This window comes from Rhinolophus hipposideros (genome assembly GCF_964194185.1).
Source record: "Rhinolophus hipposideros genome assembly, chromosome: 10".
In the NCBI taxonomy this organism is placed as follows: Eukaryota; Metazoa; Chordata; class Mammalia; order Chiroptera; family Rhinolophidae; genus Rhinolophus; species Rhinolophus hipposideros.
In genome coordinates this window covers 48,430,613-48,444,467 of record NC_138056.1, presented here as the reverse complement: position 1 = coordinate 48,444,467, position 13,855 = coordinate 48,430,613, and the positions used below count along the sequence as shown (strand labels likewise).

The window sequence follows — 13,855 nt, the reverse complement described above, 5'->3', positions numbered from 1 at the left end:
TAGGGTTCTTCACCAGACTTCTCCAAACTCACAATCGTCAACTCTGTAGATCACAATGTCAATTTTAGAAAAATACCTCAAGCTAATGACAAATGTCTCAATTCTTCTTTGACTGATGGTTTCAGTCTTATGCCTGAGGCAGTGAGATTTAGGAGCAAATTATATTTGGAGGTGAAGAGATCTTGGCTTTGATCCTGACTGCCCACTTCCTAGCTGAGTGACGTTGGCAAGTTAATTTCTGTGCCCCAGGTTCCTCATCTGTAAAATGGACACACTTGACCCTACTCATGACCTATTTCATGGCACAGATAAAACAGGTTTCACTTCTTATGTGAGGACCTCCTAGGCCTCCATGCTAAAACAGTTACTCTTCTTCCAGCCTCCAGAGCACTTTGTACATGTGGCTTCTGATGAATTTTCTGAGTATGCTATTCCATCAGCCACTCTAATTAATCTGACAGAAATGATCAAATCCACTCTAATGGTTTCATACAGCATTTAATTAAGGATACTTCAACAGAATTCCAAGCAACAGGATGAGACCAATCTGCAGAACTCACCTCAGCCATACCCAAGGGCCTTGAGTGAACCAGCTGGAAAAACCACCATCAAAAAAACAAAAAATTAAAAAGAACACACACACAAAACAACAAAAACAAACCATACGACATCAAGGTCTACCTTAGAAACCCAGATGGCATTCTCTAATTTCTGTATTGACCTTGTACCTGGTTAGAGGCATTAACTCAGGTACAGCCGGGTATATTGGCAATTACAGATGCTACCTTGGCCCACAAGGGAGTTAAGAGTAATTCTAATATCCATAACCACACTGCCCAGAGAGCTGACACTCACCTGAATGCATTCCAAGGCTAAGGTGGTATCCTTGATGGCTTCAGCTAAAGTCAGGTACAAATTCTGTATCAACATTTCTGATAGGATGATCAAGATAGGGAAAACCTCCTGCAGTGTGCCTAAAGGAGTCAGTCACCTTTCCAGGAAGCTCCTCCTTGTAACCGAGGGTAGAGCCTCATTTTGGAGCAATCTCCAATCATCTGACGGCTACATAATCTATTGCTGGTGCTCCCCTAAATACCTAAAAGTTGCTTAAGACTCTCCCTATGGTGCAAGGTACCATGATTTCAGGGAGCAGGCAAGTTCATGCCTGGCTTTCACATAGGAATATCCTGTGTATATCCTGGGGGCATATATGACGCCCGTTTATATTATTGGGGCCTCCCAATGGAACCCACATCATTCAGGGGATACAGGTTGGCAGTGTCCCTAATGTGGCCTCCTGGCTACCTGGTAGGCTTCAGAGTTCCTAGGTCACTTAGAATAATTAAAACCAGTCTGTATTTTTGGAAAGACAGCCTGATGGCAATTAGTCCAACCTGTCCCATATATCCACACCACCAGCCAGGTGGTATCTGTCCACCCCACAGGATGATTAATAGCTAGAATGGAGGGGGAAGTTCTGGAAGTTGTGACATGTTTTGCATGAGGCTGTATAGGAGCTGAACATAATTTCCTGATAGACTTTTCAGTAGGTGAAAGGGAATGGCTATCAAATTGTGCTGTCATTTGGTGGGGGATGGCAAAACCAGCAGTCAGTCAAGTTTAAGGGGCTTGAAACAGTTTGGGAGAGTTGTACTAGGCCATTTTCCTCTGAGAGGAAAGGGAGCCTTTTATAACATTTTCCAAATGTTAAACCTAGGACCATGTCAAACCAAGAATCCAGGTGGCCAAACCAGAATGAAATGTTACTTCAGCGCTCCTTTTGGCTACGGTGCCTCTTTGAGTGTGTAGCAACGAGGCTGGCCTGGGGATTATGTTAGGCCAAAGGAAACAGCATGCCCAGCAATGATGAGGGCAGAACAATAAATCTTCAGAAGAAATCTATACAACAGTTCCCAACCCCTCATTCTCAAGCAACTATAATTAATTTTGTCTTAACTTGACTAGAACACGACATCAAAGTATTTGGTTAAGATATTTGGAACATGAGGTATTTGGTTAAGCATTATTCTGGGTATATCTGAGGGTTTTTCTGAATGAGATTACTATTTGAATCGGCAGACGCAGTAAAGCAGACTGCCCTCTGCAATGTTGGTGGGCCGCATCCAAATTGTTGGAGGCCAGAATAGGACGAAAGTGGGGATAAGGTAGAATTCCCCCTTTGCCTGTTTGCAAACTAGGACATCAGTCTTCAGCTTCTGGACTGGTACTTATACCAGCGGTTCTCCCGATTCTCTGGCCTTCGGACTCAGGCTGGGCATATACCATTGCATCTCCTGGGTCTCTAGCTTACAGATAGCTTCCATAACCATGTGAGCCCATTCTCTAGAATACATCTTTTTATACACACACACACATATCTTACTTGTTTTGTTTCTTTGGAGAACCCCAACAAAGCAGTCAAGAGGAAGTGATTGTTTTCTGGGGACAGCCACATTTAGTGACCAAACTGCTTTACTAAGGTGTATTGACCAGGATGAGATAAGACGCGTAGAGCCAGAAATCTTTTGAGTACACTTCTTGAATAGGCTGTTCCGACAGTCGACCATACTAGATGCCTGTGGATGAAAGAGTACAAGGTCCACCAAATACCTTGACTATCGGCACACCATTGAGTGGCTTTTGCAATAAAAGTTGTACCACTGTCTTACTGCATGTGCTCAAGGAAAACAAAACACGTAAGATAGATTAGTTTCAGGACCAAAACAGTGTGGTTGGAGTTGACTGATTTAAGTAGAACAGCAACACTGTCACCTGAAAAAATGTCAAGTGGTGAATGCACCACAGCTAACCCGCAGAAAGGTCTGCCACCTGGCCTCACTCCTGGCTAGACAAACAGGACTTTTCACAGGAGTCACGTCTGCTAGCAGCAGGAGCCTCTGCATCAGAAACGTAAGTGTTTTACTTTGTGCCCAGGCTACGATGGTGGGTGTAATGCCACATCTGATATGATGATGGATCCAGGCCACAATGGTGGCAAGCTGAGTGGTACTATCTCCATCAACAGCTTGATTCCAGTTTGTCTCATCAAGTGATGAGCCCTCACTCTGGGCATCTACATGAGTGACCCAGATGGTTCAATTAATAGCTGTAATTCATTTCTAGTTTGTGGCCCCAAAGTAGAGTATCTTTAATCTGACAGTCTGTAGTCTTCCAAGTGACAGACCAGAAGTCTAGGCCATTAGCAAGAGCCCGAGAGTCAGTAAAAACATAACATATCTGGTCCCCAGGAATTGTCTAGGGCAAGGGTGACAGCTGTCAAATCAGCCCATTTTGCTGACATGCCCTTATCTTCTCATATCCCCTAACCTGGCCCATGTACTTTCTCTTCTATAAAGCCATCATCTATCAGGATCCCATCCTTCTTACCAAAACTGTCAGAGTAGTCTATGGTCTAGAATGTTATCGTACTTGCAAAGTAACAAGTTAACCTACTATTCTTAGTAGGTTACTGGCAGAAGACACGAGACTCCTGGATCAGGGACAAAGGACTTTATTATTTATAGTACAAGTGACGTAAGCATGATTATTTGTGCCATTTCCCCAAGACCCCCGACAAAAGTACTGCAGGGTAGGCCGAGATGGATGCCTACACACGCAGTGAGTTGTGTCACGGGCAAAGAACCCTGATTGGGAGATTCAACACTTTTCTAGTAAACAGCAGACAAACACGCTCCTTAGGGAGAGACATTACCTCATCTCTCAAGGCTGCTCACTATCAACAGAACACCGAGATTGGACCCAGGAAAAGAGTGGTTGGGGTCTGGCATCCACACAAAGAACATGCAGGAATACTCAGGGCTCATGATGGACAGCCTCTCCCAACAGTTTCTCATTCTTCAGTGGGTCATCTTCAATAGCTTTATAAACCAAATCCATGGCGCTAAGAGCCTGAATGGTCTTCAGTACTCATCAATGGTTTCCCAGAATAGTTTATCAAGGGAAACCTCCCCCAAAGGGTCAAAGATGCCTTACAGCAGCCAAGACCCATTGCAAAACATTCCGAGACCTTTAATCTTGTCTCTGAACGGATCTTAGGTTGGCATACGTAACAGGGCGTCGGCTAGAAGACAACCCAACTGCTGCCATTCTTCCTTAATAAGCAGTATGCACCCGAATCCCCACTCTCCCAAGCAAACCCGGCAAAGCTCTAACAATCGCCTGGTTTCTGCCCATAAAAGTCAGAAATTTCCCTCCTTCTACGCTTGTGTAGGTGTGTCTCTCCATAACTGCTATCTGAAAGAGGAGCCTGCGCCCACTCAGGATGAATATTCGTGTGAGCAGTTACAACAGGGCAGACCCACGGCTTCCTGCCCAGAGGCAAGCAACCATCCTCACACCTACTTCCCAGTACTCAGAGCCTGGAACCACTTTTCCAGGTCCTCCTCATTAACAGGCAACAATGCATTTATGGAGTTAAAACATTACTCTAAGAAGGGCCACATACACCACCAGACCATCAAAAAGATCCGAGGTACAATAAAAGGTTCGGAATCATTGTTGTTACTCTTAAGGTAGTTGGGTTATCAGAGGAGCCATCTGAGCACATGTGCTTTCAGGCTGAGTTCTTAATAATATTTTACGTGGTAACATAACAGACTATCAGTGGGGACAGGATTCATTCTACAAAAAATCTGACTGTGGTATTAGAGGTTTTCCCAGATGATTTCTATCAGGGAGACAAGGTTTGGAGCAGGGAGTGGGGTGTGTCTAGCCAGGGGTGGAGATAAGGTAGAGAGACATGGTAAGAAAAAGGGCTTTAAACTGAGGAGGAATCTGGACCCAAAGAAACATACAACCTGTGTGTATTCAAAGGAACTATGCATTTTCTTCCATTCCCTAAGGCTGTTCTGAAGCAAAAAAGATTGTTTCCAAAAATATAAAAAAGCACCAAACAGCAAATAGACATGAGCAGTTGAAACTTGCAAATATGAAAAACATTAGCTATTTTCCCCACTCTCCTCAGCAGTTGTATTTTAAAAGACTAAATCCATGTTAGGCAGATGTGAGTTGTTGAGAGCCAGGAGGAAAATGTGACAGATGTCAGGGTGTCCCTGTGGGAGGGGCGCTGCAGACCTACTAAAGAGGGCAAAGAGCAACCCAGCAGCATTCAAAGCAGGCTGGAGGGACCCCTCAGATGACACAGGTTGTCAAAAGCTGGCCAGAGACACTCTGCAGCCTCATAAAATGCACCCATGCTGAGGTAGTAAGCCGGTTCAAGTGATGGGAACCTGCGCTAAAATACCACAAGTGCAGGATGGGGCTTGGGATGGATTACTAAACGCTAATCCACTTTTTCAGCAAGTTGATACCGCCTGGTGTCTGGAGTCACAGGAAAATCCTGAGAGATCCATGCAACTGCAGAAATCTCTAAGTGGGGCTTACGGACAGATTGAAAAGATGATAGCACTCATACTCTTTTTAATCCTAAGGAATGTTTTGTATGCAGGTATTTCTGGAAGGTAAGGAGACCTCATAATCTCAAAAGGATACATTATCTAAAACCTCTTTGACAGGTTCAGACATAGTCCTAGAGAAGGAATGGCATTTGCCCAAGGTCACAAATTAGAATAAAGCTGGAAACAACCCAGGTCTCTTATCTCTCACTTAAGAACCTATTTTTCCCCCCACTCTCCCAAACTCACTCTTCCTTTGGGATAGTGAAAAGCTAGAAACAAACAACAAACATATCTATCAACAGGGAAAGAGTTAAATTAAAAACGTTTCTACTACGGAATGTTATTCAGTTCTTAAAAATGACTTTGACCTATGTATACTGGCAGGGAAAGCACTCCCAAATATTAAGTTAAGCAAACTATAAAACATTATGTCAACATAATTCAATTTTTGTTAAAAAAATGAAGATGAATGTTTATATGTCACGAAAAAGATACACCTGGTGTGGAAGAACTCCAAGGAGTCACCGTGAAGAGGGTCACTCCCTGTGTACACCACAGCCTTGGGACCTGTGTCTAACAGTAAGTCCTTCATTGTAAAACTACGATTATCCAATTACACCCCTTCAAAAGCTTCAAGTAGATGACAGAACAGGATTATCATCTAAAAGGGGAGAGACTAGAAGCTCAGAGAATTACAGGTAACTCCCATATAACACAGCACTTATCTATAAGTTTGAGAATTAGAGAAATCACCAAACAACATGGAGCGTAATAAGAGTTTTTAAGAGCAAAAAATATCTCGTCAAAATTAGGAAATCCCTGAACAACACGGAACGTGATAAGAGCTTTTAAGAGTAAAAGATATCTCATTTGAAAGTTTTCATTTGAGCGTGGACGTCGTGTCAGATTTGACTGCAGAACTTTAAACCTAACAACCGTGTTATACGGGGGTTACCTGTACATGACTTACCCAAGGTTGACGGGAATAACGAGTATCGAATCCAAGGCTTCTACTCCCATCCAGTGATGTCCCATAATCTCCCACTGTGTGGCGCTAGATAGGGCAACATTCCCAAGTCAGGAAAACGGGATAAGCATGTTTTTTTATAAACTGAACCTGGTTTTAGGTGCCAGGTTTAGCTGGAATTGTACTTCTGTAAGGGCAATATTCCCATGGGTCATAGGATCTAGGCAGGTGCCCCGTTCTTCTCTGACCACAGTGGGAAAATACTGGGAAAGATGCTGCTCACACCTTTGGAGCCAGACTACCCAGGTTTCAATCTCAGTTCTAGCGCTAGCGTGTGACAAATTATTCAACTTTTGTGCCTCTGCTCTCAAGCTACAAAATGGGGATAACAAGAGTCCTATTTCTTAAGGTTGTTGTGAGCATTAGTGAGTTAATACATGGAAAGTACTTGGAACACTACCTGACACAAAGCACTGAGTGTCATTGTTGTCACTGGAAAGCTAGCAGTTCCTTCCCCACAGGCTCTCAGGGGCCTGTGATCAGTGAAACAGACTACAAATGAAAGGAACCTACAGCAAGACTGTTAACTTGGTGCTCTGCTCCTTCCATCAAAACTACCCACCAAAAACTCCACTTTTTCACAGCTTCTTTCCTTTTATTGAAAAAAATTTTAGAAAATGGCAGTTAATAAAGGACACAAACAAATCAACATGGATATACTAGTGAAAAACATAGACAATATAAAACTAAAAATGTCATTGGCGCTTCTTTAATTGATTAAGAGCACAAAATGTAACAGGCAGGTCTGTTTTAAACAAATTAAAAAGCTGTGTTTTCCCCCCCCAATTCTCTCCAAGTCAGATATATACACACACAAAAATGGTGTGTAAAGATGTACACAAGAAGTTGTGTCCTGAATCAAGGGAAACAGATGTTGAAACAGGAATTAACACAATAAAGTCAGCAACAGAGCAGCAATTTCAAAAACCGAGTCTTCAAATGCTGCATGGCACAAAGCTATACTGCTAGACAAGGAGACAGACTGGACGGCTTTTAGCAAAAATGCTTTTCCAGAAAAGCAAATAAAAACAATGCAATCGGCAGACCAAGGAGGCTACAGCTAGATTATCAGCGCTAAAATGTCTCACATCTGAGCTAGAAAATCCTATTCATCCAGAATGGACTACAATTTCAGGACAAAACAGGGACATTTTTAACATTTCTTACTTTATCCATTTTAAGTTCTCTGCTTGTTTCCACCTCACCCCGTAATTTCACATGATCCTGCAGAAAGTCGGCTCCTCTCAGAGCCGGCTATTTTATTTTGCGCTCTGTGGCGAGGCTGTCATGGAGCCTGGATATCTCAGGCTCATAGGCATCCATGACCAGTGTTCCGCTGTGGTCAAAAAACTTAGCAATGGACTTGGTGAACTCAGCTTCCCGCTGCTGCTTTGTCCGCCCACTGATGAAGGTCAGCTTCAGAGTGTACTTGTCATCGAACCTAAGCAAAGATAATACATCAGAAACCAAACACAGAGATTCAACCAGTAACAAAAGAGCACCAGGGCCGAGATGCCTACACACAGACTTATCCTTCCAGAAAAAAAAAAAAAAAACAGGGGCTCCTAACCGCCTTCAAGATACAAGTTCTCATATGTAGGTGTTGCCGTGTCTTCCCTGATTTAATTACCACGCAGCCCCTTTACCTTATTATAGACTGTGAAGCCATATGGACCATCTTCTCTCACCTCTGGATGTCACACTTGTTATGCTAGCAGCGTCTTCCTAGCAGATGCTTATCTCCAATCTCAACTGACTAATTCCCATTTGTTAGTACTATACTTGGGCATAAACGTCCCTGGGAAAGTCAGCCTAAACACACCCAAACTGGGTTAGAGTTTGATTCCCCTTTGTCTTCCACAGAACCATCAATCAATAGCCAAATAATGAGTGCCTGTCACATGCCAGGTCTAACGACAGGATTGATGCTGTCCGTGCCGTTACCTGTTCAAGGGATGTTTGTTTATGCGTTTTTCACTGGGCTCAAGGATTCTCGAGGGCGAGGATGTTCTCTTGTTTTCTATTCTTAGCTTGGCACTTTGCAGGCAATCAAATTTTTGACGAAATGAGGAACACTATAGTTTCCACAGCTGTTTCCCAATTCCAGCTCGCTCAGTCCTTATACCCTACTACCAATCTAGCTCCAAGGTTCTACCTGACTCCAGGCCAGGGATGTCTTTTCCGACATGAACTCCAGAGATTCTTTAGCCGCATCTTACTTTACGACTTCCACCCATTCAAGAGGGTTTATAACATCGACCTCTGGCAGGCTGACATTTCTCCCACAATTCCCACCTGTTTCTGCCTCCATTTAATTAGGGCATATTCAGTGGACTGTCAAGCTGGTAGTTCCTCTAGAGCAGGGGTGTCCAAACTGCGGCCCGCGGGCCAACTGCGGCCCATGATCCATTGTTAATTGGCCCGCAGCAAATTCCAAAACTATATTTAGTTTACTTAAATAAACCAGGTGAGGCAATACGTACTTCACCTCGAGTGAGTGGCCCGGCTGTCTGTGTATTTTACCGCATATGGCCCTTGGTGAAAAACGTTGAAAAAAGTTTGGACACCCCTGCTCTAGAGGAAGCAGTTGTTTGAGCCTATTTCTGCACATTTAAAATAGGAAAACTACCACCTACTTTTCAGGATTGCTGTTATGGTTGAAACAGTGCCTGTCATTAACCAGTGCTGAAAAAAAATCATAGCTCAATAAGCTGTCATGTAGACAGTTACTCCCAACTGGGATAGCTAGGATGAAAGTCCTTGAACTATTTTCAATACTTCAAAATTTGTTCTCAAACTCTCACCAACTGCTGCTGAGATCTCAAAAACAATTGGACTTTTGGACAATTCCACTGGCAGTTCCATGGCTTTGATGGCAGGACATGATCTGATGAGTTGGGATCTAATGATGCATTTTAGAAATAGTTACTCATTAATTCAATAAATACGTTATTCAGCCCCAACTATGCATGTCAGGCAGTTTTAGGCGCTGAAGATATAGAGCAGTGAACACAATAGACAAATCCCTGACTTTTGGGACTTCTTGTGTGTATAAGGAAACCAACAATAAAGTAAAAAAAATATGTTTTTTAAATATGGTAGGCAGAAAAAGGCTTCACTAAGCTGGTATCTGAGCAGAGCCCTACAGAAGGTGAGAGAACAAGCTATCCAGAGAAAGAATATTCTAGGCAGAGGAAATAGCAAATGCAAAGATCCTGAGGCAAGAACCTGGCATGTGTGAAGAACAGAAATGAGGCTAATGAGAACATAATAGAGTGGGAGAGGCTAAGAAAGAGCTGCAGGAGATGAGGGGTGTGTTGGCTTATGTGTGTGGGGTGCAGAGAATAGAAAGGTACGGATTTCTAAGCTATACTTAAGATTTTAGTTTTTTTCTCTGAGTGAGGGTTTTGAGCAGAGGACTGAGCTGATCTGCCTTAAGTTTTAAAAGAATCACTCTGCCTACTGTACTGGCAATAGACTATGGGCAGGGAGAGAAGCGGCAGAGGTCCATTAGGACATTATCACAGGAACCTAACAGAGAGGATGGTAGCAGTGGAGATGGTAAGAGGTCAGACTGAATATATTTAGAAAGTAGAGCTGACAGATTTTGGCAGATTGTAAGAAGGACTAAGAGGAGTCATTTCCAGAGGTCTGGTCTGAGAAATTAAAAGGATGGAGTTGCTGGAAGAAAAGCAGGTTTAAGTGAGGGATAGCAGTTAGGTTTTGGACGTGTTAATTTTGAGGTGTTCATTAAGATCCAATATCAAATAGAAAGCTGGGATATACCTGGAATTCAGAGTTGAAAATATAGATTTAGAGATCTTCATATAGATGCTTGAAAGTCTAGATAAGATTACACCTAGTGAGAGAATATAGAGAAGAGGTGCTAGGAACAAGCACAAGTGGCGTTTCAAATTTAGAGAAAGGGGATAACGAAGAATCACAAAGACTAAAGAACAGACATTAGGGGAGATGAAAATTAGAAGAATGTGGTATCCTAGAAACCTAGTTAAAAAAAGAGAAGTGTAACAAGGAGAGAGTGATCCACTCTCAGCCAAATGCTGCTGACAGGTCAAGTATAATGAGGAAAGAGAAGTGAAGACAAGAGAAGATCCAAGAGATAATAGGACTAGAAGGAACGGGAAGCAGAGAAATGGGAAGACCGTGTGAGCAGAATAGGGGAAAATAATATTTTTTTTCAGCTGGGAGAAATTACAGCAGGTCTGTATGGCAGAAGGAATAATCTATCAGAAAGGGAAACATCAAGCAAATGAGAAAGGATAAGAATGTCATAGACAAATGGAGAGGAGGCTGTATATAGGAACTGAGAAAGCAGCCAGAGTATGATAAGCACTCTAGGTAATGATGCGAGTACTGATTGCTTCTATCTTTTTAGCAACAAAAGGAGCTGAAAGTAAAGGTAGGGGAAAAGAGGAGAAGATATGAAAGATTCTCTAGAACAGTGAGAGAGTAACTGGACTACAGAAATGCCATGGCATCTGAGCTGGGTGAGGAGGCAGGGAGGGGAAGAGGGGCAGTGCAAAGGTGGTGACGTATGGATGCCAACAGGGGCTGAAGAACCGTTAGGAAAAGAGAACTAGAAGGAGGTAAACAAGAGAAATAGGAAGCGATGGTCAGAGAGTGAAATTATTGAAGGTAATTAGTTATCAGTAATAACAAGGTCTAGGGTATATCCAAGGAAATGTGTTCAAGACATGGTAGAAAACAAGATACAGGTAATCAGAAACGAGAAAGCAAAAGTGAGAGTCCAGAGTACTGGAATAATCACCTACTTGGATACTGAATCACCAAGACTTCTAAGCAGAACTACGTTAGAGAGAGTGCCAATGAACCAGGAGCTTTCTTCAAGGAAAGAGAAGAGGTCTATATTTAAATGCCATCAGGAGGAATAGAAGTGGCACATTTCCTCTCCACAGGCACCAACAATGTGGCAGTTGGTAAAAACCAGCAGGGAATGTGGAAAGAAGGAAACCCTCACACACTGCTAATGGGATAGTAAAATGACGCAGTTGTGTGGGGAAACAGTCTGGCAGTTCCTCAAGCAATTTAAAAAGAATTATCATACGACCCAGTAATTCCTCTCCTAGGTATAACCTGAGAATTGAAAACATGTTCACACAAAAACTTGGACACAAATGTTTTCAGCAGCATTATTCGTAATAGTCAAAAGGTGGAAGCAACTCAAATGTCCATCAACTAATGAATGAATAAGCAAAATATGGTATGTGCGTGCAGTGGAACATTACTCAGCATAAAAAGGAATGAAATACCGATACATGGACAACCTTGAAAACATTATACTAAGTGAAAGAAGCCTCTCACAAAGATCACATATTATATGATTCCATTCATAAGAAATATCCAGGACAGGGACTCGAGAGACAGAAAGAAGATTGCTGGTTACTTAATGCTGTGGGGGTGGAGGGTTCGGGAGACGGTAGAGAAGGGTACAGGCTTTCCTTCTGAGGGGATGAAAATGTTCGAAAGCTGACTGCGGTGATGGTTGCAAATATCTGCAAACGCACTAGAAACATTGAAATGCACACTTTAAATGGTAAACTGTATGACATGTGAATTGTATTTCAATAAAGCTTGTTTTAACAATACATGTCAGAATGAGAAGAACGAAATCAAGATGTTGTAAGGGTCCAGAATCCTATAACTCTGCTTCAGTGGCCTGGCTCGGGCTGTGGACTTAGGATGGCCGAGGCCAAATGGGCAGCGGGGCCGGGCCAGGAGGAGACGAGAACTCAGCGGCAGCATCAGAACGAAGGTCGGCCCCTCCTCACAAGCGTCTCCACAAGGTGGTCATGAGAAGCTTTTTCGTGCTGACGCTATACCTACGTTCACACACGTGAATAACTGTACTTATAGTGTGAGAGCCTACTATGCTCTTTATAATGAATCTTTATAATTCTGAGTATTACCTATATTTATATTTATAAATATACTCTATTTATATTTATAAATATACTATGCGCGCACGCTTGGACCTATGCCGTGTGTTTTTAGGATTGTGACTAAGAGCATGGATGCTGGGCTCAGACATGGGCTGGAATACCTGCTAGAATTCACTTTGGAGCTGTTATGACCCTGGAATAATTAACTAAACCCTTTGGGCCTGTGTCCTTATTTATCAAATGAGTTGTTCTAAGGTTTATGTGAGATGATGCACTTGGCACAGCCCCCACCACACACGCAATAGAAATTTGCTATTATTATAATTAGTACATCTTCCCAACAACTCTACAAGTCATTTTTGACCCTGCTAAAGCTCGAATAGTTTACCTGATGTACCAAAAGTCACACAGCTGGAAAGAAATGAGCTGGAATTTGAACCCTGTTCTGTACACCCAGCAAGGCCTCAGGTGTCAGCCAGTGGGCTGATCAGAAACAGACTGAACTGTGCTTCTCTGAGTTGCCTGGTATGTTGCTTCAGAGATTCCTGATGACACCGAGTACAGTCAGGATCACAGAAGAAATAGAAGCTAAGGGGGTTCTTCAACGATAACTGGTTTCGAACTGGCAACGATAACTTCGGCCTTTCTAGTTCTGCACTCTCATGGACTCAGTTGATTAGCCACAAGGAAAAAGAGAATCATTCCTCATTCTTCCACCAAAGTGTAATACTCTGTCCCAGAGTTTCTCCTCAGAGCACATCTGTGATAATGTAATCTCTCAGAACTGCAATGCTGGGAAGAACTTTCTATATCCTTCATACCTCTCTCTTCATTTTACACGACTAGCACTAAGATCTGCATCGTGTAAGCATGTAACAGTCCATCATCGATAATGACTCGACACCCATGGAGAATCCAACACCAGGATTTCAGAATCTGTGAGGACAGTCATACCTTTTGAGACTGGAGGACAGTTGCCAAATGTCATCAGGATCCATCCCTGTAGGATCTTTCCTGTGGGCCACGAGAAAGATGCTCTTCTCCTTGTATGAGGTATAAATGGTCAGGATCCCCATCATCACAAAATACGTTCAAATCAAGTTAAGGAGGAAAAACACACGAACACACACAAAAGAGAAATAACACAAACTGACAAGCAAGGGCTGCAAAAATTACTGAAGAAGGGTTTTGTCCTGCTGCAAAAATACTAAAAATTTAGCTATTTCATTTTCAACCTTATGTTTATGTACCAAAAGAAGCAAGGCTCTCTCTGGTTAGTTCTCCAAAGAACACCTCAAAAGGAAAGAAAGGAAAAAGGGAAAAGGCAGAAACCAGCTCCCATCTTTTCTGTTCAAGGATAACATGTATAAGACCCTGTTACCTTCCATGTCAAGACTTGTGCTTATTTCTCTATAAAATACAAAACTAATAATCACAGTGGACTTAACCATGCTCAACCAATTTTAAGGGTCATTAGAAGAGTGACTTCA

The 13,855-nt window shown here is 42.6% G+C and overlaps 1 protein-coding gene across 3 annotated transcripts in view; it reads right to left on the bottom strand.

Annotated features, from left to right (window-relative positions):
* Window positions 1-7,137: 7,137 nt before the first annotated feature.
* Window positions 7,138-13,855, bottom strand: part of SPCS2 (signal peptidase complex subunit 2) — a 67,642-nt gene continuing 60,924 nt past the window's right edge. For all 3 annotated transcript variants that reach the window (XM_081061879.1, XM_081061878.1, XM_081061877.1), the window contains 2 exons: window positions 13,320-13,454; window positions 7,138-7,885 (listed from right to left, as the gene is read on the bottom strand). In XM_081061879.1, the coding sequence (XP_080918005.1) occupies window positions 7,699-7,885; window positions 13,320-13,454 (322 nt within the window). In that variant the 3' untranslated portion in view covers window positions 7,138-7,698. The remainder of the gene's footprint in view (window positions 7,886-13,319; window positions 13,455-13,855) is intronic.